This window comes from Acinonyx jubatus, chromosome D3, assembly GCF_027475565.1.
Source record: "Acinonyx jubatus isolate Ajub_Pintada_27869175 chromosome D3, VMU_Ajub_asm_v1.0, whole genome shotgun sequence".
Classification (NCBI taxonomy): domain Eukaryota; kingdom Metazoa; phylum Chordata; class Mammalia; order Carnivora; family Felidae; genus Acinonyx; species Acinonyx jubatus.
Window position 1 is genome coordinate 9,708,978 of NC_069392.1, and position 25,431 is coordinate 9,734,408.

Genomic DNA, 25,431 nt, shown 5'->3' on the forward strand with positions numbered 1-25,431 from the left:
CCTTGCAGAGGTCTTGCACAGGGCATTATAATAGCAACAAGAATGACTAATAAGTATTAATGGCTCATGACAAGAGAACAAATGCTATTAATTATCCTAATATTTTAGGCGTATTGGTAATGTTTGTGCAGTATTATTCATGCAAATATTATTAGCCTGTGTCAGGGGCAGTCGTTGGGCCCACAGAACCAGGGTCACAGCTCAGAGCTCAGCTGCTCATCCCAGATGTGCAGGGGCTGGGACTTGCAGGGATTCACCCCGGTGGAGCTCTGAGGCGCCAATGGGCGCGTAGGAGGCGGAGCCCTGGGAGCGACAGCGGTGCCACCCAATGGGCCGACAGCTGGGGCCGTCTGTGGCCAATGGGCGCGCTCCTCCGCGAGGTCGGAAGTGGTGAGGCAGCTCCGGGGGCCGTTGTTCAGTGCGGGGGCCGAGTGAGGCGGCTCTGTGAGTCCGTGACTAGCGGGTCCGCTGCAAGTCCTTGCTCTCGTCTCGGGTGAGTGTAGCGGTGGCCCGCGCCTTGGGAGCCTCCTGTGGCCTCCGGTTAGGGAGGAGGCCGGCATCCTGACGGCGGGGTGTGTGGGCGAGGGGACTGTGGGCCCCCGGGGGTCGCGGCCGTAAGGAGAAAGACGGCCATGCCGCCGCGTCTCCTCAGGCCAGTGGGGGAGGCCGCGCGCTGTCCTCAGGGAACCGGAGCCTAGACAGCCCCCGGCGGCGCCGCCCCTCGGAGGCCTGGGCCCGGGCGTCTGGGAAGTGGGCGTCGTCCGGAGCGCCACTGTGGGCACCGCGCCCCGGGCGGAGCCGCGAGTGTGTGTGGGGGGGCGGGGGGTCGCGTTAGCCTAGTTGCCGGCTCTAGTCCCCCCTCCGACCAACCGTGCGGCGGCTGTCTCCCCTCACTTCTGCTTTCGCGGGCTCCGAAATGGGATAATGACTTTCACCTCCTGGGGCTGTGGTCTGAAGGAGAAGAGAACGTGGAGAGCGTTTAGGATTATCAGAGGCACAGTAAATGTTAACCGCTGTTATTTGCGAAGCTGATGCCCTCTCCATGCCCCATCCCCGAACTCCCGGGCCTCCCCGGGTGAAGGGGCGGTTGGAAACCGCCTCCTGGGTCTGGACTCTGAGGGGGCAGCTGCCCCCCCCCCCCCCGCCCCGCCCAATGCCTAAGAAGGGGGCTCCTTCTAAGGTCGAAGAGTTGCCATAGCAGAGCACTTCGTGCATTCGCTCATCTGCTCCGTACAACGACCCTTTGAAGTATTGTCACTTGTCTGCCTGAGGAATTTGAGGCCCAGAAAGGTTAAGTCCCGTGTCTCCTGAAGGTCAGGACCGGAGCTCGACCCTCAGGGGGGCCCCGCTCTGAGCCCTGCACGCCACCCCCATTCTCCTTGCCGACAGAGGGCACTTTCCGCATCCGAGGCTCTGGTCTTGGATTAGTTTCTAGAGGGCACCTAGAAACAGTCAGACCGCCCTTAGAGAAGTATCTCGTCTTGACGCTTTGGGACCGTGATTTGTTTTCACAGATACGTGCTTCCTATCCCTCCTTTACATTTCCTATCAGAGCGGTTAGCTTGACTCATGTAACTCCCTAATTTAAAACCCATCAGTGGTTTACCTTTGGGCTTGGAATATAATCCAGTACCCTTTCTGCTCTGTTTGATAAGGCCTTGAATCATTCCCCTTTTTCATTATGCTCTTCCAGAGCTACCTTTACTTTCTCTTTCAGTGCCTTTGAGGCCCTCTGCCTGATTGGGTTTTTCCCCCACGCCCGTCCTCCTACTTCCTTTTCACACTTCAGGTCTTAGTTTAAATGTCATCTTCTCAGAAAGTTCTCCCATCACCCTTATCTAAAGTAGACTCCCTTCATCTCCATTTGTCTGCTACCTACTTTTCCATAGAAATGCTCAATGTATATCCGTTTCTTTATTTTTCTCCATTATTAAGTTGATCTGTTAGATCAGGCAGTATATATTTCTTGAATTTGTAAAGTGTTCTTAGTGCCTGGGCCCAGTGTGTGGCACACAGCATCTCAGTATGTTGAATGAGTATGTGCTTTGAAAAGTGAGTTAGTTCTTTTAGAACCGTCAGATCCATCAAAGAAAGAGCCCTTTCGGGGCAGTGTTTAAGACCATTTTTGTGTCACTGTAAATCTGAAGTAAATAGTGATAAAAAAAAAATTGCCAGCACTTTGCTCTCTGTGCTGACATCTTGTTTAAAAAGAAGGAAAAACTTTACAGTGCACAAACCCAGCAGACATTCTCAGCTAAGGGTCGAAGTTAACATCATCTATAATAATAAGATTGTTGACATCATGTGCCTTCTGATATAATGCACTGACAATGAGCGCGACATCAGTTCTGTGGTATTCTTGCTAAAGATGTGTTAGCCATGAGAAAACATCAAACAAACTCAAACTGAAGGGAATTCTACAAAATACCTAGCCAGGACACTTAACAAGGTTCTGAAAGATGAAAAACTAAATATCGTAGATCAAAGGAGATTAAGGAGAAATAACTATATGCCCTATGTGACCCTGGATTGGATCTTGAACAAGAAAAAGGGAATTAGTGGGATGATTCATGAATATGATCTATAGGTTTATTAATATTGTGTTAGTTTCCTGCACTTGATAATTTTACTGTGGTTGTTTAAAATGTATTGGGTGAAGGGTATACAGGAGTTTTTTTGGTGCTGTTTTTGCAAGTCAAATTATTTTACAATGAAAATTAAAAAATAAAAAGGTAAAATCCAAGGGTATGAGCTATTAAATAAAATGCTTTAATGTACTGGTTTTGGTAACATTTTTCTGGGTACTTGTGTTTTGCTTTTGTGTTTTGCATGTCATCCTAAAAGCAGAAACGAAATTGAAAGTTTACACTTCTTCCTTTATAGTTTTCAGGAAGAGCTAAAGATGGCTGAATTTCTAGATGACCAGGACACTCAACTGTGTGACAACTGGTAAGAGATTAAATCTAGGAAATGTTATTGGAATGAGAACAAACTTGCTTCTGTAAAGGGTTGGTTTATTTACTGGCAGGTTAAAATTGAGACCACATATGTTGTGGAAATATATGGGACTAAAGCCTTTTTAACAATTTTATATAACATTGTTTTATTAATTTGAGAAGATGGTGGGTTCAGATAGTGTAGAGAAATGACTATAGAGTGATGTGATGCAGCTGGGAGTCTGGAGCTCTGGTGCCTGCCTTTAGTTAATGACTTGGCAAATGACCCCACTGACTGTTTTTGGAGCTTCACTTTTCTGATGTATAAATCAGCAAATTTATTTTTTGTCTTTCTGAAAAACATCAGACTTTTAAATTTTTATTTTTTTTAAATTTATTTTTATTTTTTTAGGTAGGCACTGCCCTACTTAACTCACAACCTTTAGACCTGAGATCAAGAGTCCCATGCTCTACCGACTAAGCCAGCCAGGCGCCCCTCATACATTTTTAAAAAGATACTAAAAATATAATGCAATGTCTGGAGTAGATGAGTGTTTTTCAGATGTGTTGCAAAGATTTCCCTGTGTGGCTACAGTGGCTTTCTTGGGGATGATTGGGAAGAGGTTTAGTGAGCTTGGCTCTACATCTAACAGTGAGAGCAGTTCAACCAGAGCCACTCAACTTTTTATAAAGGATTTTGCCGAAGGAATGTTCCCCCACTTAAAAAAAAAAAAAAAAAAAAAGTCTGGGTAAAGTCTTCGGCAGTCCAGCTTAATCATTATCACTTCGTGATTCCAGAACTGTTTGTGAAGACTGGGTGTAGTCTTGAATATTAAACTTTGTTTTGGCATGTGTAACCCACGTGAGTGACATGAAAGAGCAGCTTTTTCTTCCTGAAATGAAACTTAGAAGTGTAGCTAATAATTTCTTGAGAATTTGGTATTTTAGTGACATATAAGTGCTCTTATGGAATGCTGAAGAAAAAAAGCTATGTTTAACTTAACGAAATTAAGGGAAGTGTAGAAGGGGAGAGATGTTGAATAAGGAAAATAGTTTGACTCAGATTGATGGAAGGTTCGAGCCACCTAACAACAATTTTATTTTTTTATCGCCTCTTTCAATTTTTGCTCAGGGCTTTCAGCAAAACTAGGATATAATCAGAGCAACTGCTGATTGCAGTATTCCTTCCCTGAACAGAATTAAGATTCATTTCTAAGAGGGCGCTTGCTTTATGGGGCATTTTTTTCCTACTATGCCATTATCACTTTCTGCCAATTTAAAAACTACTTGAGCTTTGTGTTTCACATATGCCATTACTGTTAATGAAACAATCAGTTATGCTAATAATCACAAGAAAATATTGTGATTATGTAAGAAAACATACTGGCAGTGTCATCAGTTACGATACTCTTTATAAGTCCACTTCAATTTGAAGGAATCTCAAGGCCAGGACAATATATAAATAACTATGCTAAGGGAGTTTAAAAAAAAAAAGGGTAAGTTAATGGAAAGCTAATGAAAAGAGGGTTATTCAAAGCCAAAGCAATTTATTTAAAGAAAAAAGATTAGCATGGAAGGGTGACTAAACCAGCACAGGCCTCTCATCTAAGTAACCTTATTTGAATTCCAGGTTTAAAATTTTTGTTTTTAGAGCCATATTTCTATAGTTCCTTAAGAAAAGTTAAGATAATCTTTAACGTGTGAGCTGCTGGAGTGCCTTGCCTGACTGGCTCAGTTGGTAGAGCATGCAACTCTTGATCTTGGGGCCCTGAGTTTGAGCCCCACATTGGACATAGAATATACTAAAAATAATAAAAAATTTAAAAAGTTAAAAATGTGAGCTGCCCTTAGATCCACTAGACCAGTAAAAAGAGTAGTTTGTTATTGAAGATGTTTTTTGCATGTTATCTCCCTTCTCTGATTGTGGGGAGTAGTTCTAGGGAACAGGAACTTCAGTGTTAGAAGGCTTTGACTTTTAGGGGCACCTGGCTGGCTCAGTTGGAAGAGCATGCGACTCTTGATCTCAGGATCATGAGTTCAGGCCTCACATTGGGTGTAGAGATTACTAAAACCAATGAAAAAAAAGGGAGGGAGGCGCCTAGGTGACTCAGTCGGTTAAGCATCTGACCTTGGCTCAGGTCATGATCTCAGTTCGTGAGTTCTAGCCCCTCATCAGGTGAGCTTGAACCCCACTTCGGGTGAGGCCTGCTTTTCTCTCTCTCTCTCTCTCTCTCTCAAAAAGCAAACAAAAAGGCTTAGACTTTTATTTTTGTATGTATTAAAGAATTGATTTCTAGCTTGTGTTTAGCATTTAGAAGGCTGATGGGAATTTTTCTGGAACCTTGGCTTGCCTTTCAGTCACTTCTATCTAAAATAAAATTTTAGGGGTGCCTGGGTAGCTCAGTTGGTTGAACATCCGACCTCGGCTCAGGCCATGATCTTGCGGTTCATGAGTTTAAGCCACCATGTTGGGCTTGCTGCTGTCAGTGCAGAGTCAGCTTCGGATCCTCTGACCCCTCTCTCTAACCCTCCCCCATTTGAATGCTCTCTCAAAAATAAACAAACATTTAAAATAAAATGAGGGGCACCTGGGTGGCTCAGTCAGTTAAGCGTCTGACTCTTAATTTCAGCTCAGATCATGATCTCAGTTTGTGAGATTGAGCCCCGCGTTGGGCTCTGCGCTGACCACAAGGAACCTTGGGATTCTCTCTCTCTCTGTCTCCATCTCTTCCTCGATTGTTCTCTCTCTCAAAATAAATAAACTTTAAAAAATCAAATAAAATGAAATTTCATCTTTAACTTGCTAGTTCCTCCATCCTTAAGGCTTTTTAGCAGTTTTATTTAGATATGGAATTGTGTTCTCATTTTCTTACTTAAAACATCGTGTTTTTTATCTGTAGGTAGAAAGCAACCATATTGGTATTTTGTCTGGTTGGAATGTTTGGTGTGACTATCTTGGCAGTTAAATTAATTTTTTATTTTTATTTTTTTTAAATGTTTCTTTTTATTATTTTTTTTAACATGTATTTATTTTTGAGAGACCAAGAGAGACCGAGTATGAGCAGGGGAGGGGCAGAGAGAGAAGGAAACACAGAATTCAAAGCAGGCTGCAGGCTCTGAGCTACCAGCACAGAGCCCGACATGGGGCTTGAACTCACAAACCACGAGATCATGACCTGAGCTGAAGTCGGACACTTAACTGACTGAGCCACCCAGGCACCCCCAAAAATGTTTATTTTTGAGAGAGAGAAAGAGCATGAGTGGGAGAGAGGCAGAGAGAGAAGGGGACAGAGGATCTGAAGTGGGCTCTGTGCCGATAACAGTGAGCCTGCCATGGGGTCTCAAACTCCAGCCATGAGATTATGACCTGAGCTGAAGTTGGAGGCTTAACTGACTGAGCCACCCAGGTGCCCCAAAAAGAAAATTATTTTTAAAATTATGAATTTCAGCAGTAATTATTAGCTTAATTTTTTGTGGCATTTGTACATGTATGATTTGCAATCATGATATAGCTCTACTTTCATTTTGTTGTACATATTTAACATAGCCATTAACTTACTTAGACGTTTTTAGTGTTTTTTTTAAATCATTTTATCACACTAATGAAAATCTTCATAATCCCAAGAGTGAGATTACGTCGTTAAAGACTGTATTATGGTCCTAGAAACACATTTTCAGGCTATTTTTAAGCAGTTTACAGTATCACTGGTGATGTATTAGAATATTAGTTTCACAACATATTTAATGGTAGAATTTACTAATTTTTAACTTTTGTTAATTTAATAGGTTTAGATGATAACTTTGATTTATAGCTCCTTCTATATATTTTAATATTCTCTAGTTGAAAAAAATAAAACTGAATTAAAACTACTGGTTTCCTTAGAAAGCTAGGAATTTTAGAGAAATAGGGGAAATTAAATCTTTCAAGACATTGGTAGTTTCTTTATCCATTTGAGTTTCCTTCCCATCTCACAGTTGATTACCTTCCAGTTTCTCTATAAGAGCTGCCTTAATAATTCCACCATTCGGTAAAAATGAATTTGCATTTATTTGGTGTCTTGGTCTTTCAGACTAGGAGTATGACTGTCGCTGGAGACACATCAGTCATCCTACTTTAAAATGTTTTTTACACTATGGTTGGAGATTAAAACTATGTAAAAGAGAATTAAGCTGTCTATATTTCAGTGTGGAAGAGAATTCCTATAGTACTTAGCTTTGGAGGTGAAATAGGATATTAAAGATTTCTTGTATAGGGACGCCTGGGTGGCTCAGTTGGTTAAGCGTCCAACTTTGGCTCAGGTCATGATTTCGCAGTTTGTGAGTTCAAGCCCTGCATCGGGTTCCGTGCTGACAGCTGGAGCCTGCTTCAGATTCTGTCTCCTTTCTCTCTGCCCCTCCCCTGCTCACACTCTGTCTCTGTCTCTCTCAAAAATAAACAAACACTAAAAAAAAACTTCTAAAAAAGATTTCTTGTATAATTGTCATTATTTATTGTGTTCAGTATTTTTCGGAAATTTTAATCTAGGTGACATTATTTTTTCTTTTAAAGTTTGAGAGAGAGAACGCTCGCAAGCACATGCTCACAGAAGGGCAGACTCCCTGCTGTCAGTGCCCCTCGGAGCCCCACTCGGGGCTCAGTCCCACTAACTGTCAGATTATGACCTCAGCCGAAATCAAGACTCAGACTTTTAACTGACTGAGCCACCCAGGCACCCCCATAGACACATTTTCTAAATACAATTTTTAGCTAGACTAAAATTGGGAGTTTTCTGATGGTCACATCCAAATGACAAAGTAAAGACTTTATTTTTTAATATTTTTTTAAGGAAAAAAATTTTGAAGTTTATTTATTTTGAGAGAGAAAGCACAAGTTGGGGAGGAGCAGGGAGAGAGGGGGAGAGAGAGAATCCCAAGCAGGCTCTACACTGTTAGTGCAGAGCCTAATGAGGGGCTCTAACTCACAAACCATGAGATCATGACCTGAGCTGAAGTTGGACACTTAATTGCTTGAGCCACCTGGGCACCCCAAGACTTTTTAAAAATTTATTTCTTTTGAGAGAGAGGCATGGGCACGAGTTAGGGAGGGGCAGAGAGGGAGGGAGAGAGAGGGAATCCCAAGCAGGCCCTGCACTGTCAGTACAGAGCCCGACGCAGGCTCAAACTCGTGAACCATGAGATCATGACCTGAGCCAAAATCAAGAGTCAGACGCTCAACTGACTGAGCCACCCAGGCACCCCTAGATAGGATATTTAATTGGATTCCTTAAACTAAAAGAGAATGGCAAAAAGTGAGTGAGGAGACAAGATTGGGGGAAGGGATTCAGGACTTCATTTTTGTACAGTTCTGCAGTGAACTTTATATCAACAAGGACAGAGAGCATGTTCCTGACTAGTATCTAGCCCACTTTGAAAGGCATCTGGGATATAAGGGAGGCAGTTTTTTCCTTCTTTCTTTCTTTCTTTCTTTCTTTCTTTCTTTCTTTCTTTCTTTCTTTCTTTCTTTCAGCTTATTTATTTTGAGAGAGAGAGTGCAAGTAGGGGTAGGGGCAGAGAAGAGAGAGAGTGAAAGAGAATCTCAAGCAGGCTCTGCACTGCCAGCATAGAGCCTGATGAGGGGTTCTAGTTTCTGAACCGTGAGATCACGACCTAAGCTGAACTCAGCTGCCCAACCAACTGAGCCACACAGGTGCCCCAGGGAGGCAGTTTTCTGTTCCCCACTGGCTATCCCAATGCTGGCATCTGCTCTTTTTGGTTTGACTTTTAGTGGAATAAAGTCTAATGAGATTAAACCTACCTCAGACTGAGAGTGAAAATAAATGGTAGGCTGTTTTGTTCTGTTTTTTTTTGTTTTTGTTTTTAAACAATCCTGGAGTGTATCATTGTGCTTGGGATCATGGATGGTTTTAGAAAAGCCTAGCTTGGGGCACCTCGGTGGCAGTCAGTTGAGTGTCCGACTTTGACTCAGGTCATGATCTCATGGTTCGTGAGTTTGAGCCCCACATTGGACTCGCTGCTGTCAGCGCGCAGAGTCCGCCCCAGATCTTCTGTCTCCCTCTGTCTGCTTCTCCCCTGCTTGTGCTCTCAAAAATAAATAAACATTTATCAATGTTTATTTATTTTTGGGACAGAGAGAGACAGAGCATGAACGGGGGAGGGGCAGAGAGAGAGGGAGACACAGAATCGGAAACAGGCTCTAGGCTCTGAGCCATCAGCGCAGAGCCTGACGCAGGGCTCGAACTCACAGACCGCGAGATCATGACCTGGCTGAAGTCGGACGCTTAACCGACTGCGCCACCCAGGCGCCCCAATAAACATTTAAAAAACAATAGAGAAGCGCAGCTCATTTCTTGGTGTCTGACTTCATGTTGCTGGCTTTGATTAGCTCTGGCATGTAGAAAGTGAGGCTGAGCTTGTAAAGGTAGTACATAGTACTGATAACTCATTGTTGTGCAGAAGACTCAAAACTTTCAGGACTTCTTGAAAAGCAGGGATAGTAACAATCTTAAGAGCTTATAATAGACTAGATTTACTAAAGAGAAGTAATGGAGACTAAAGATCAGACAAGCCAGATTTCCATGTGATACCACTGTGCAGAAGTCAGTAATGCTTGTCTTTCACTTTGATCTGTTTCTGTAGCAAGAAAGAAATTCCTGTGTTTAATTTTACCATCCATGAGATCCACTGTCAAAGGAACATTGGTATGTGTCCTATCTGCAAGGAACCGTTTCCCAAATCTGACATGGAGAGTCACATGGATACAGAACATTGTCAGGTGAACCACCCAAGTACTCAAATGTTCATAAATGTATTATACTTGCTGTTTTGCAGTAGCAAGTGATTATGTTGTCACAAAGCCAATTTATTGTCACTTCTTATCATAGGTGACCTGCAAATGTAATAAGAAGTTGGAGAAGAGGCAATTAAAGAAGCATGAGGTTAGTTTTCCTGCACCATGAAGAGAGTGCATTATCATAGGGCCAACATTACTGAGATTACTGACCTAAAAGCGTTTTATTTACAATTTCAAAATAAGTATGAAAGTTTTGTCCTTCATCTGCTGAGTATGTATACTCTTGGGGTCATCTTCATTGGTAATTCCTGGTTTATTCAATCAATTTAAAGCCAGCGCTATACAAATGTGCAGATTAGAGAAATCAGTGTCTTTCTGAAGAACAGCCTGTTTTCCTCATTACCAGGTATGTAAGAGATTGGAATGGTAAAGGGAAATTAGGCTGGTGTAACTTTGACAAACATATCTGAATTGGTATGCTTTTGCTATTTGCTCCTGGGCGCCTCTGATTTTAGGTTACTTTGTAATGTGTGCACAAAATGATGATAGGGTGGCTGAGTAGATTCCTTTTAAGAATTTCTTTCCCTCTGTAGAACCTGGTGACAGGGACCAAGAGGGAAGCTGTGACTCTTAAATGCATAGAAAAGCATGGCAGGCAAAGCTAGGGCTGGAAGAGAATATTGAAGTAAATATATATTTTTGGCTTTCCTTGCCCTGATTAAAACATAGGCTCTCTTAGATCTGCATATTAACTGCCTCATTACCCTGTGTTGCAGGAAACTGAGTGTCCTTTACGGCTTGCCCTTTGCCAGCACTGTGATTTGGAACTTTCTGTTCTCAAACTGAAGGACCATGAAGATTACTGTGGTGCCCGGACGGAGTTATGTGGCAATTGTGGGCGCAATGTCCTGGTGAAAGATCTGAAGACTCATCCTGAAGTTTGTGGGAGAGACGGAGAGGAAAAAAGAGATGAGGTTGCCATGCCTCCTAATGCATATGATGAGTCTTGGGGTCAAGATGGAATCTGGATTGCATCCCAGCTCCTCAGACAAATTGAGGCTCTGGACCCACCTATGAGGCTACCCCGAAGACCGCTGAGGGCCTTTGACTTGGACCTTTTCCATAGTAGGACTACCAACCAAAGGAACATGACAGCCCATTTTCCAATTCAGAATAATCTATGTGAGTTGTGTTTGGTTTAGAAAACTGGAATGGAATGGTGGGGCGCCTGGGTGGCTCAGTCGGTTGAGCGGCCGACTTCGGCTCAGGTCATGATCTCGCGGTCCATGAGTTCAAGCCCCGCGTCAGGCTCTGTGCTGACAGCTCAGAGCCTGGAGCCCGTTTCAGATTCTGTGTCTCCCTCTCTCTGACCCTCCCCCATTCGTGCTCTGTCTCTCTCTGTCTCAAAAATAAATAAACATTAAAAAAAAATTAAAAAAAAAAAAAGCTGGAATGGTGTCAGAATCTCAGGGCAAATGGGAAGAGTGCTTTGGGGGCAAATAGATCTTAATTATAGAAACCTGATTGGGTCGCCTGAATCGCTCAGTTAGTTGGGCATCCAACTCTTGATTTTGCCTCATGGTGATCTCACAGTTCGTGGGATTGAGCCCCATGTAGAGCTTTGTGCTGGCAGTGTGGAGCCTGCTTGGGATGCTCTTTCTCTCCCTCTCTGTTTGCCCCTTCCCTGCTTGCGTGCATGCGTGCTCTTTCTCCTTCAAAATAAACATTAAACTGCAATCAGGTTTCTATTTATTTAGGTAACATTAAGAAGAATAACTTTCCTATAGATGGGAAACAGTAGAAACTCTTTGCTGTTGGATTACTGTTGGATTACAGCTAGGGTTGATGATAATGATAACAATGACAGTGACGGTGCTGTTAATAGCTAATATTTACTGAGTATACCTGATGTGCTTCAGGCATTTGTAAAGTGCTTTATATGTATTAACTGATTTAGTTGTCATAAGCAGTCTTTTGAGGGTAGGTAAGTGGCAGAGCTGGGACCTGAATTCAAGCAATCTGACGCCATGCTTCAAACCATTCTGCTATAGTGCGAGAATATATAAAATGTTAAGCATGGTGCTTGTTTCATAATTATAGTTCAATAATATTGGGTATTAATAAGAGTTTCATGCTCTACCAACTGAGCTAGCTGGACACCCATTGTATTGGGTATTAATAAAACAAAATAATAGTGGAGACTTTTATCACAGCAGACTTAATATTTGGAGTCCTATGAGAACAGGAAGGCTAGGCCTCTTTTGTTCCTGCATAGATGCCTGTAAACCTTGAATAGTTGCTCGGCATGGACTTGAGCTGAGGGGTAGCAACATCTCTAATGTATTTTGAGTACTGTTTTATTTTTTTCTCCCATCCAGTGGAAGAACAAGAAAGGCAGGAAAGGAATAGAACCCGGCAGCCCCCAAAAGAGGGTGGTGAAGATAGTGCAAACCTGGACTTCATGTTGGCCCTAAGTCTGCAAAATGAAGGGCAGGCCCACAGCATGGCTGAGCAGGACTTCTGGAGGGCTGTATGTGGTGCAGACCAGTCCCTTGAAGGTCCCAATGCTCTGAATGACATAAAGGGTAGGTTTGTTTATTCTGCACTAGTCTCTGTCTCTACAGGTTTTTTTTGTCTAACACCATATAATTTATATAAAATTGTAAGTTTTCCATCAGATAAGATTTGCCTTTTTTGTTTTGCTTTCCCCAACTTTTTATTCATAGAAATTGTCAGAATAGTACAGTTCCTATCTATATACCCCTTGTTTATATTTGACAGTTTTAGTGTTTTCCATTTATTTTATGTATTTTTATTTCTACCCCTGAATCATTTGAGAATAAGTTGCAGACATAACATTTTATCCCTAAATACTTCAGCATGTATCTTAAAAACAAGGGTATTCTATGTAAACACAATACAAATACCACTCTCAGGAAATTTAACAGAGGTTCCCGACTTATACATAATGTTCTTTGGAGCTTTTTTGTTTTCAAAATCCAGGATTATACGTTGTGTTCTTTTTAGGTTAATTTAGTTTAGCCCCCTCCACCTGTCTTTTTTTTTTTCTTTCTTTCTTTCAGTGCATTGGTACTTTTGAAGAGTCCAGGGCAGTTGTTTTGCAGAATATTTCTTTCCTAATTTAGATTTGTCTGATTGTTTTCCCATGTTTAGATTCAGGTTACACAGTTTTGGCAGAATTGCTATGTTGGTGATGCTGTCCTTCTCAAGATGTCAGTTTATCCTATTATTCATTAAAATGAAGTCTGTCAGGTACCTTCATTATATGGATAGCTTTTATCTTTATAATAGCTACATGCAGATTGTTATTTTGAGATTGTGGGGGAATGAGATCTTTACACCATCTTTTATTTAGTAGTTTTTTCTATTCACTAAGGTTTCTTGCTTGAATCAGGTACAACTGACAATTGTGCAATAGTGATTTTGTTTTTATCCTTTGTTCTAAATAGTTATGATTCTATAAAGAACTTTGCTCCCCTCCCTGCCTGCATTTAAAAACAATTCTGGGGGCACTTGGGTGTCTCAGTTGGTTAAGTGCCTGACTCTTGATTTTGAATCAGGTCATGATCTCACAGTTCGTGGAGATCAAGCCCATGATGGGCTCCACACTGGGCACAGAGCCTGCTTAAGATTCTCTTTCACCCTCTCCCTCTCCCCTACTTGCTCGCATATGCTTGCTCACTCTCTCTCAAAACACAGAAACAAACAACTTTTAAAATAAAAATAAAAATTCTGGGACACCTGGCTGGTTCAGTCGGTAGAGTGTACGAGTCTTGATCTCTGGGTTGTGAGTTCAAGCCCCATGTTGGATGTAGAGGTTCCTAAAAAAAATAAATAAAACTAAACTTTTAAAAACAAAAGTTGGGGGGCACCTGGGTGGCTCAGTCCGTTGAACATCTGACTTCGGCTCAGGTCACGATCTCACATTTCGTTAGTTTGAGCCCCACACCAGGTTCTCTGCTGTCAGCATGTAGCTGGCTTCCGATCCCCTCTCACCCTTTCTCTCTGCCCCACCCCCTCTTGCACTGTCTCTCAAAAATAAAAAATAAATAAACATTTAAATAAAAATAGGGGCGCCTGGGTGGCTTAGTTGGTTAAGCATCTGACCAGCTCAGGTCATGATCTCACAGTCCTTGAGTTCAAGCCCCACGTTGGGCTCTGTGCTGACAGCTCACAGCCTGGAGCCTGCTTCGGATTCTTTGTCTCCCTCTGTCTCTGCCCCTCCCCTGCTTGTATTCTGTATCTCTCTCTCTCTCTAAAGAAAATAAACATTATTTATTTAAACATTTTTTATCCCCCCCCCCCCGATCTTTATTTTTTTAGAATTTTTTTTAACATTTATTTATTGAGAGAGAGACACTGAGCATGGGCAAGGAAGGGGCAGAGAGAGGGGGAGACACAGAATGCAAAGCAGGCTTCAGGCTCTGAGCTGTCAGCACAGAGCCCGATACGGGGCTCGAACTCATAAACTGCAAGATCATGACCTGAGCTGAAGTCGGACGCTCAACCGACCGAGCCACCCAGGCGCCCACTCCCCCACCCCCAATTTTTTAAATAAAAATAAAAGTTGGATTGTGTTCAGTAAACCATCACTTTGGGTCTCTAGTTTGGAGAACAGTATATTTGAGGGATGCATGTCCTACATATTTAAAACGCTTGAGTTGTAAGAGATTTTGGGGACCTAAAATTACACAGCTGTCAGCTATGAGTTTTCTTCATACCACTGTATGAATAGTGACTCCAAGAATAGTAGGATAATTCTTAACATTTTGTTCATTTGGATAAAATAGGAATTGGTCCTGGTTAAAAGAGGTAAATGGTAGAGTGTCGTATGCCTTGCTTAAAGGAAGTAAATGGTAGTGTTAATAGAAACTTGGATAGGTGTTGATGTATTTTTCCTTTTAAAAAATTTTTGTAGTTTCTAATAAGTTAATTTAAAAAATAGGGGTGCCTGGGTGGCTCAGTCGGTTGAGCCTCTGACTTCGGCTGAGGCCATGATATCATGGTTCGTGAGTTCGAGCCCCACGTTGGGCTCTGTGCGGACAGCTCAGAGCTTGGAGCCTGCTTTGGATTCTGTGTTTCCCTCTCTCCCTCCCTCCCTCTCCCTCCCTTTCTCTCTCTCTCTCTCTCTCTCTCTCTCTGCCTACCCCTCCCCTGCTCACACTTTTTCTCTCTCAAAAATAAGTAAGCATTAAAAAAATTCTTTTTAATAGTAAATATATGTAAAATAATTTGTTTTTATGATCTACTCTAGATAGTGACTGGTTAACATGTAAATTCATGTAAATTCAAAGATTGAATAAAGGGATGAGTCTGGCTCCTTAGAGGGTGATGTCCCCACAGATTGGAAAAACACTATTTTAGGCTGTATTTTCTTCCTTAAGAAAATGTTCTTTGTATTATAGAAGGTTTTTTCAACTGAAGTATAGTTGACATTAAGTTAGTTTCAGGTGTACAACCTAGTGATGCAACAATTATATACATTATGAAATGTTTACTACAGTAAGTGTATTACAAGTTATTAACTATATTCCCTATGTTATACTTTCCATCCCTGTGAGTAGAGAATATTAAAACAATTTGCATATGTAATAAAAATGATTGTGTATAAATCAAATAGGTGAATTGCATTATATGTAAATTATATCCCAATCTGTTAAAGAAGAAAGGTAAAAATAATTTAAAAAAATTAATGTTGTAAAAGAGTGTAAGAGGGAGTTTAAATTTTGTCTTTACCCACTGAAAACAGTCTCCTGGTTCTCCCCCGAGGTTACCACTTTCAGCAGGTAATTAGGTGACCTTATAGTCCTTGTGTATAAAAGGATGTGAATGTGTAATATGAGATTGTTTAAAAGCTGGTTTCATTAGAGAGGCATCCTGCATTTTGGGGAGCAGTACAAGGCTTCCCATTGTAATGTTTAGCTTTGAATTCTTTTCATTTCAACAACCTTTTATGGTATGCTGATACCTTTGATTTCTTTTTTTTTTTTTTCTTTACATTTTATTCATTTTCGAGAGAGAGAGAGAGCACAAGTGGGGGAGAGGCAGAGAGAGAGGGAGACACAGAATCCAAAGCAGGCTCCAGGCTCTGAGCTGTCAGCACAGAGCCTGACGCAGGGCTCAAACTCACAAACCATGAGATCATGACCTGAGCCTAAGTTGGATGCTTAACCGACCGAGCTACCCAGGGCCCCACGTTTGATTTGTTTTTTACCTAATAGTTGCTGTTTCTTCCCTTAGGAAAATGCCCTAGCCCCAAAGAAAGCCTTTTCCAAACTCTGAGCAGTATCTTTTTTTTAAACTTTATTTATCTTGAGAGAGCGAAAGAGCGTGCACGTGTGCACACGTGAGCATGGTAGGGGCAGACAGAGAGAGAATCCCAAGCAGGGTCTGTGCTATCAGTGTGGAGCCTGACTTGGGGCTCCATCTCATGAACTGTGAGATCATGACCTGAGCCAAAACCAAGAGTCGCACACTTACCTGGACGCTTAACCAACTAAGCCACCCAGGCACACCTAAGCAGCGTCTTTTAATGTGAGTCTCCTTGTCAACTGTTCAGACTTGACTTTCATGGTATGGAAGAAAGTAAGATGCAGTAGCATAGTAGTCACAAGTGAAGACTGGGTTCAGTGTAGTTTCCTTTATTTTCTCCTTTCTTGGTTATTTATTAGATTGTTTTATTGACTTTTGTTTGCTTGTTTCATTCCATTTTTCCTCTCGTATGGAATTTATATTCTCTGTCGCTATTCTTGTCATGGTTGCCCTGGAAATTTCAACATGTTTATTTTAACAAAGACTGAATCTTAGTGATAAAGTTCTCCCAATTAATACAGTGCCCTCAGAATTAGGATTATCCATTTATGACTTAAAAATTACTGGGGTGCCTGGGTGGCTTAGGTTAGGCGTCTGACTTCGGCTCAGGTCATGATCTTACAAGTGCATGTGTTTGAGCCCCGTGTCAGGCTCTGTGCTGACAGCTCAGAGCCTGGAGCCTGCTTCCGATTCTGTATCTGCCTCTCTGTCTGTCCTTCCCCCGCTTGCACTCTGTCTCTCTCTCTCTCAAAAATAAATAAATGTTAATTTTTTTTTTTTTTTTTTAATTACTGATGTGGGGGCACCTGGGTGGCTCCATCAGTTAAGCCTCTGACTTTTGCTCAGGTAATGAGCTTGCAGTATGTGTTCGAGCCCCATGTTGGGCTCTGTGTAGACAGCTCAGCCTGGAGCCTGCTTCAGATTCTGTATGCCCCTCCCCCAATAAACATTAAAAAAAACCCAAAAACCGATGTGTTAGTGTTCTCTCTTATTTTCTTTTTGACATCATGATGTAGGCATTTCTTGTTTTATATACTCATTATATTTATTTGTACTTATTACGTGTTTACCTTTTTTTTTTTTTTTTTTTGCTCACCCATTCTTGCATGTTTCTCAGAACTTCCTTCTAGGATAAATTTCTTCCTAAGGTATATTCTTTGGAAATTCTATTGGAAGTGTCTATTGAGTGTAAATTCTGTATTTTTGTTTGTCTGAAAATATCTTTATTTTTTTTATGTGATAGTTTCTCTGGTAATAACAATTCTAGCTTGCCAATTATTTTGTCTTCATTCTTGGAAGATATTCTATTTCTTGGCTTCTGTTGTTGGCTATAGAGAAGTCATCTATTAGTGTTATTTCTATAAGCTTTCCTTTTTTTTAATTTCAATAACTTTTTTTAAATTTCTGTAACTTTCTTTTCTGTCTGGCTGATTTTAAGATCTTTTTGGCTTTTAGGTTATGCAGTTTCTCTGGCTTTACATCTCTTGGGTTTTGCTAGCTTTCCTGATTTGTATTTTTCATCTATATGGAAAATTGTTATCTGTTACTTTGTTGATTATTGCTTGTCTTCCATTCTTTGTAGTCTCTTCATTTTCTTTTTTCTTTCTTTCTTTTTTAAAGTAAGCTTTATGCCCAGTGTGGGGCTTGTACTCATGACCCCAAAATCAAGAGTTGCATGCTCTACCAACTGAGCCAGCCGGGCACCCCGTTTGTAGTCTTCTCTTGAATTCTGTTTAGATGTGTTAGTTTTTGCTCTGTCCTCCCTGTTTCTTACATTTTCTGTTTCTTTATCCTCTGTAGGGCATTCTGGGCAACTTCTTAACTGTCTGCTTTCTAATCTGTTGTTCAATATGTCCATTGAGGTTTTCACTTCAGTGATTATATAGTTTTCATTTATTCTATTTGAGTTCCATTTGGTTCTTTTTTCTTCAGTGTGTCTTCTCGTATTTTAAATAATCTCTTATATCTGGGATAGTCCTAATTCCATTTTAAACATAGCTTTAAACATTTTTAAATATACGTATTTTTCTGTAGTGTCTGAAAATATATCTGAAGTCTTTTTTTTTTTTTTTTTTTTTTGCTATTTGTTGTTTCTGCTGTCATGGTGGCTTGCTGCCTCCTGCATGTGTGCACATGTGTTTTAACAGTTTTTCTGCCGTGTTCTCCTAAGAGTATTTATATGTGCTTCTGGCAGGTGCCTAGCGATACTACTGACTGAGATAATTTTAAATTGAATTTTAGGTTGGCTTGGGTTTTTAAGAATTATAAACATGAATTTATATAAAACCAGAAGTGTAGATTCTAGACTCAAACCCATGTAAAGGCCAAACTTAGTTACTGTTTCTTGGTGGAGACTTCTTTCTCCTACCCAGAGTGAAGACCTAGGTCGTCCTCTCATTGTTCACCCTCCAGTTCAGCAGTTTTGCCGAAGCTGTTGTGTTTGGGGAATCCTGGGCTTGATATTTATTTGCCCTCTTAAGTTACTTTTATTGAGCATCTTTTTTTTTTTTTTTTTTTTGGTATTTTGTACTGGGAGAGTTTTGCTTGTTTGTTTTCATTTTATTCTTGAGAGAGAGAAAGAGAGCGTGTGCGCTTGAATGCATGAGAGTGGGGGAGGGGCAGAGAGAGAGGGAGACACAGAATCTGAAGTAGGTTCCAGACTTTGAGCTGTCAGCACAGAGCCCAAGTTGGGACTCAAACTCATGAATGGTGAGATCATGACCTGAGCCGAAGTCCGATGCTTAACTGACTGAGCCACCCAGGTGCCCCTGGGAGAGTTTTTCAGGATATTTGTCTTTCAGTCATAAGCAGGCCTCAACTTACTGATCTGTAAAATGAGAGTAATGTCGGATCTCCATAAGTTTTCTTGGGGGACAGAAATACTGCACAGAAGCCTTTAGATTAGTGCCTAGAGTTAGTACACATTTGAATTCTTCCTTAATTAAAGTAGTGGGTAAGTAATCACTTTATTCCTCCTTAATTAGAGTAGTGGGTAAGTAATCACTTTATTCCTACTCAGGAAATGGTGACAAAGAAATCTCTTTTTTCATAGTGGAAGTTTTTTTTGCCTAGCGCCTGTCTCTTAGATAGTTTCCCTTTGAGGATTTATAGCCCCACAAATTGCTATATATAAGAAATGTCAAAGGAAGTTGGACTTTTATACAAAACTTCACAAGGGAGATAAAAGGTTGAATTGAGTTTGTTTTTGTTCATTGAGTCTGACTGTATGGCCTGATACCTAGGTACGGCTGACCGGACCATGTTGCCTTGTGAATTCTGTGAGGAGCTCTACCCAGAGGAACTGCTGATTGACCATCAGGTGTGTTGTGAATTACTTGAGGAATATGTGCAGGCCATCGTTGGTGTTGTAGACCACATGAGATCTTGAGCAAACTATTTTAATGCACCTGTGGCAGAAGTGGCAACTATATTTCTTAACATGGCATGACTGACCTACAGATTTGAAAACTCTGCCTTGTTCCCTCTTGGAAAAAGTAATGTTCATTCCAGCAGGCCCGCTTGCTCCTCCCATTCTGTGGTCACTAGTGTACATCTCTACTGACCCATCTTATAAGCTGGTCTCATCTCATGCCACATTTTGATGTATTGGAGGCGTACTGAAGTCCTTGCAGTTCCCTGGAAGGGTTAAGAGTCTTTTTTGCACTTGACTTTTTCTGCCTGCAAGGTGTGTGGCCATCCATCCTGTCTCCCCAACACACTCCACAGTGCAGACTCCTTGCTCATGGACTTAGTTCTCACATGACTTTCAGGAAACTATCCTAAGTTCTGAAGGCTAGGTCAGAAGTCCCACTCTTTGAAAGTGCTGTGCCTGCTTCTCTTTTAGCCTGTCACCCTGTGGTATGGGCTCCTGATGCCCTGTTGGTCTGCACCACTAGGCTGAGTTTTTTGAGGATGTTCTGTGTTTTCCTAGCTACTGAATCTCTCAATACCTGGTATATGAAAGGTGTCATATTCTTTTTGAATGGTTGAAAGTTCTTGAGCCATTTAGGAATGGTTAGAGAATAGCCTTTGTGTTTGAGGATTACCTGGTGGAGGGAACCATTTTTCTTCCCACAGTCTTGCTGTCTCTGATTTGGGATTTCCATAACTATTAAGTAATCCCTGTGCTCTAGGTGGAACATATGTGCCCCCTCCATAAGTGGAATAGTAACAGTATTTGAATACATCCAGTTTTTGTCTTGGGAGCAGCATAAGAAAACCCGTTAATAGGGATAACAGCCTCTCTTATTCTGTGGTTGTGGGGAGAATCTCCAATCTTTTCAACTTAAAAAGAATAATCAAAAACAACCCGCCCCCCCAAAAAATAAAAAGAATAATCACTGGGGTGCTTGGCTGGCTCAGTTGGTAGAGAGGTGACTGTTGATCTCAGGTTTATAAATTCAAGCCCCATGTTGGGTGTAGAGATTACTTAAAAATAAAATCTTTTTTTTTTTTTTTTTGAAATGTATTTAATCTCTATACCCAACATAGGGCTTGAACTCATGACCCCAAGATCAAGAGTCAGATATTCTGACTGAGCCAGCCAGGAACCCCAAAAATGAAATATCTAAAGAAAAAATAACATGAACACAGTAAAAAAAAATACAAAACAGCAGAAATATTAAAAATAAGAGTGTTTCATCTGCATTTGCCCTAACTCACCCTTTTTAGTCTCTCTCCCCAGTATTAAGCATTATTAACATTTTGTGACTTTTAGATAATGATTTAGGAATGTAGTGTTTTCCTTAACTTCTGCTTTTTTTTTTTTTTTTAATCTATGTTTTTTGAGACAGACAAGCTGTAACCCTTCCTGTGCCTTACCTTCACTCAGTATGGGCAGCACTCCCCCCAAAGAGGTGGAGAACCCTGATGTCATCTTCCAAAAGTTTTTGCAGCAGGCTGCAAGTAACCAGTTAGACTCTTTGATGGGCCTGAGCAATTCACCCCCTGTAGAGGATAGCATCATCATCCCGTGTGAATTCTGTGGGGTACAGCTGGAGGAGGAGGTGCTGTTCCATCACCAGGTAAGCGTCTCTAGAGGACCTGTCCACTTCATTCCATGCAGATCCTCTGAGTAAACCTGAGACTTTTAGAACTGAGAATGCTTCTTTAACTTTTCAGTTGCATGTAAACCTGACCTGGCTATTGGCCATGCCCTGTTCTGTGAATTATCAAAGGGGTTTACTACCTCAGGCTTTCAGACATTCTCTACCTCTGTCAACTAAAACCATAATGTCATTAGCTGAGGACCTAGGAGCCAGGACTCCATTTAAACAAGCATCCTGGACCTGCCAAAAAGATTTTGATGCGAGGTTCCCTGAGATCACTGACCAACATTTTATTTTTGACAAGGCAGTTTCTTCCTTTTGGTGGCATTTGAGTCTCTAATTCCAGGAGACCTGAAGGTCTGGTTCTGGCTTTACCTTTATGTTTGACCTTGGATAGGTTCTGTCCCTTCACTGGGGATGTCTGTAAATGAGGGAATTAGACTAGACAGTCTAAAGTTCTTTTTCAGGAGCTCCTACATGGCTTAGTTGGTTAAGCGTTCCACATCGGCTCAGGTCATGATCTTGGCGGTTTGTGAGTTCGAGCCCCACGACGGGCTCTGTGCTGACAGTTCAGAGCCTGGAACCTGTTTCAGATTCTGTGTCTCCCTCTCTCTCTGCCCCTTCCCCACTTGTGCTCTGTCTCCTCCCTCCCTCTCTCTCTCTCTCTCTCTCTCTCTCTCTCTCTCTCAAAAATAAGTAAACATTTGAAAATAAATAAAGTGCTTTTTCAGCTTTGCAGTCTAGGATTCCAACCTGTTGGTAAAAAATATATTCTCTGTCTAGTCTTGTTTGTTATGAGAAGCTACTCCTGGAGCTGTGTTCAGCGTCATTTATGTAGTTGGTCTGATATAGCTGTTGCTAGAACAGGACACGTTTCTATAAGAAAGCATCTGCTTTTGGATCAAGCAGTACATAAGTAACTGCTTGTTGTCTCCAAGGAGATACTATGAAAGAAGTAACCGTGTATATCCTCTTTGATCAAAGTATTGATGTGCTTTTCTGGGTTCCTGAGATCAACCCTTCCCTTATCCTAGTAGAAATCAGAGTGCTTCTCTTAGTGCCTTAGGTGCTAATGGGAATGATTGAGCCATTCCAGATGTGTTTCCTCTTAGTCCTGGGCCCTTTTTCACGGTGGTTGTTGAAGTTGTATCTGTCTCCTCCCTCCCCCCATAAGGTGTGTTTGCCCAACCTGCCATTCCTTCCTTTCCTCCTGTTGTTCCCTCTCTTAGGGTTAACTCAATTCTGAAGTACAAATTCTGTTTTTTCTTGTCAGGACCAGTGTGACCAACGTCCAGCCACAGCAAACAACCATGTGACGGAGGGGATTCCTAGACAGGATTTCCAGCATCCAGAGACTTCACCAGAGCTGCCCAAGCGGCGTGTCAGACACCAGGGTATTAGCCAGGGCTGAGCCAAGGCCACAGGTCTGCTGCTGGCTCAGGCCTGCTTACCACTTGTCATCTGCTACTCTAACATGGGGGTTACCTGAATTCTGAATTCCCAAGCACAGTAGGATCTCACTGGGGTCTCTCTTGAGGCTAGTTGTGGTCCCATGTTAGACTGAGCTGTCTCAAGTGTATTATAGGGTAATGGCTTTGGGGACAGCCATGAGAAAGGCTCGTCAGTGCTTATTCAGCTGTAGGTCTTCTATCTGTGCAGTTGATAATTTGGAAATAATTTTCAGATCTTACTGTGTCTACACTGGGTCCCTGTTTCTAGTTTAGGGTACTCAAGTTCATTAGTAATAATATTATTTAGGAACCTCATGTCTGGGGGTCCTTGGATGGCTGTCGGTTAAGTGTCCAACTTTGGCTCAGGTCATGATCTCATGGCTTGTGAGTTCAAGCCCTGCTTCAGGCTCTACTGTCAGCGCAGAACCTGCTTCTGATCCTCTGTCTCTGTCTTTCTCTACCCCTCCCCCATTAGAGCACATGCACACCCTCAAAAATAGACATTAAAAAAAAACCCAAAAACCCGCATGACTAGGCAAGTAAGCTGTTTTTTAAACCTAACCATTACAAAGCTAATTACAAATTATTCGAGGTTTGCTGGCACACCATTGTTGAATAGTCAGGAAGACTGTGTTTGAGGACCCAGGTAATAAGTGTGGACAAAATAAGTCAGGACCCAAACCTGTCCTGAAGATGTGGGTTCCAGCAGTCTTTAGGGCTAAGGCAGTTCTCTTCTACCCAGAATTCTATTATTCCTGCCCCAAATCCAGCACTAATAGCAAGAGTAGGCTTTTCCCTAAAACTGGTGCTTTTTTCTCTTCTCAGGAGATCTGTCTTCTGGTTACATGGATGATATCAAGCAGGAAATGGCTAAAGGGCCCAGTTACCCTCTTCCCCCCAGCAGACCCATTAACAATATGACAGCTACCTGTAACCGACTGTCAACATCCACATCAAGCCCCAGACCTGGGTGCCAGCCCAGTCCTCCTCGCATACTGAAGCTCAACAACTTAGACAGCCAAGACAGCCGGGGGCGGAATCGAAACAGCCATAACTCGGCCATGGCCACTGGACATGCTCCAGTGATTCACCCGGTGCGAAATCTCTACCCAGAAAACCTCGTACCCTCCTTCCCCCGTGGGCCTTCCGGGAGATACGGAGCAAGGTAAGAATCAGTAGCCCAGGAGTGGAGCTTGGGAATAGCTCGGGAGAACATAGTGGGAGTGTGTGGACTTTTGTGTGTATTGTGACCTGATTCCAAAATGTTCTTTTACTATTGGTGGGTTTTCCGCTGTTCATTTGTTTGGTCTGCTGGCGGAAAGCTGCTTTTGTCTGGTTCCAGCTGTTTTTGTTCTCTCCCGAGTTTTCTGACTTTCGTTCAGCAACCTCTCAGGTACTAGTTTCCAATCCTTCTCTTTCAGTGGTAGGAGTGAGGGTGGCAGGAACTCGCGGGTCACCTCCACAGCCGCCACCTACCGCAACAGAACTGCAAAGGTAATTGGGGATCCAGCCCATGATGCTCAGCTAGGACTCAGAAATGGGTGGAACTGGTGTGGTTCTTGAAGTCAGAGGTGAGCGGTCAGGCATTCGTGGCCAAAGGGCTGTTCTTTTGGCTTTGGATGAGGAGGTTTCCATAGAAGTTTGACATCTCCAGGGCTCTAAAGGAGGAGGACTGCTTTTTCACTTCCTGCTTTCTACTTTGTGTTCTGTTGTTCAGGCAAAAACCCCCAAGCAGCAGGGAGCTGGGGATGCAGAGGAGGAAGAAGAGGAGGAGTAATGGCGTCGGCAAAGAACCTGCACGTTGGTTCCATCTTCTCTGCACAGCAGCACTTGCCGCAGTTCAGGCCCCACCTCTTGGGCTCTATGGGCAGGGGAGATTTTACAGATTTTAACTTTTTCTAGGTTATGGCCATTTTGTGTCTTTTGAGATTGTGCTGTGGGAGTTTGAAGGTTTGGGGGAGGGTTAGCAGGGAGGCTGTTGAGAAATGTTTCAGCTTTAGCTGCTGCCTGCCTTTTGGCCTCACAGAAATACAGTGTATGGCCTCTCAGCCCACCAGGGCTCCGTCTTTTGACATACTATTACCACTGCTTCTTGGTGCTGTATGGTCCTGGTGGAAAGAGGAGAGAAAAGGTTCTGGAAACCTGGTACTCACCAGTGGAGTGATTCTCTTCCCTGCTGGGGCCTCGATCTGGGAACTTTTAGGTAACCTCTCCTGTGTACTGGCCCTCCACACTCTAGAATTTGGGCCTCTGGTATGTATGGAGGCACCTGGTAGAGTGTTCAGGCCAGTTGCAATATATGTTAGGAACAAGGCTTTTGGAGATGAGTTGAGCTAGAGGTGAGCGCACTAGAGGCTTTGTTTTAATCTGCTTCTTCGGCATTTGGCATAACTGCCTTCTGTTTCTGGTGGGGAGCACGGCTCCTTTTTCTTTACTGCCTTCGGCTGGAGAAGGCTGGGGGCTCCCTGTTGCCACCAGGGCCATGCTGGGCTCTGCTGGGATCAGGCCTGAGGCCTAAGCTCCGTGGCTTGCTCTGAAAACCAAGTATCAGAGCCCCCTTCCCCTCTTTTTATTTTACTACTACCACCACTACTACTACTATTATTAACATCCTTGTAATAGAAATAAAGTTTGTACTTGGAGTTCAGTGGAGTCTTGTGGTTCCTTCTCCTTTGCCCTCTGTAGAGACCTGAGGGAAGACAGAGTAGGCGAGAGTCGGCCCTGAGTATGGGGAAAGGTGAGCAGGACTAGGCTTTCTCTGTGCTTCCTGGAGCCCTAGCAGTTCTAGCATAAGCTGCTTCTCAGAGCCAGACATTCATTATATAGTTTTCTATTGGCTTTCAAAGAAACTGGCAGTTTCTGCAGCTCTGGTT

The 25,431-nt window shown here is 42.3% G+C and overlaps 1 protein-coding gene across 2 annotated transcripts; it reads left to right on the forward strand.

The window, feature by feature from the left end:
• The first annotated feature begins 357 nt into the window (after positions 1–357).
• TRAFD1 (TRAF-type zinc finger domain containing 1) lies at positions 358–25,205 on the forward strand. Of its 2 annotated transcripts, none has more exons than XM_053205507.1 (12): positions 358–483; positions 2,870–2,949; positions 9,573–9,708; positions 9,818–9,871; positions 10,503–10,908; positions 12,105–12,311; positions 19,302–19,378; positions 20,853–21,083; positions 22,381–22,501; positions 23,384–23,723; positions 23,980–24,052; positions 24,276–25,205. In XM_053205507.1, exons 2-12 carry the CDS (start codon positions 2,903–2,905, stop codon positions 24,333–24,335), a joined length of 1,752 nt encoding a protein of 583 aa, XP_053061482.1. In that variant the 5' UTR covers positions 358–483; positions 2,870–2,902; the 3' UTR covers positions 24,336–25,205. The 2 variants fall into 2 exon arrangements, with proteins under 2 accessions (XP_053061482.1, XP_026899674.1); XM_027043873.1 differs by having other exon boundaries at positions 372–493; positions 2,884–2,949.
• Positions 25,206–25,431: the final 226 nt, after the last annotated feature.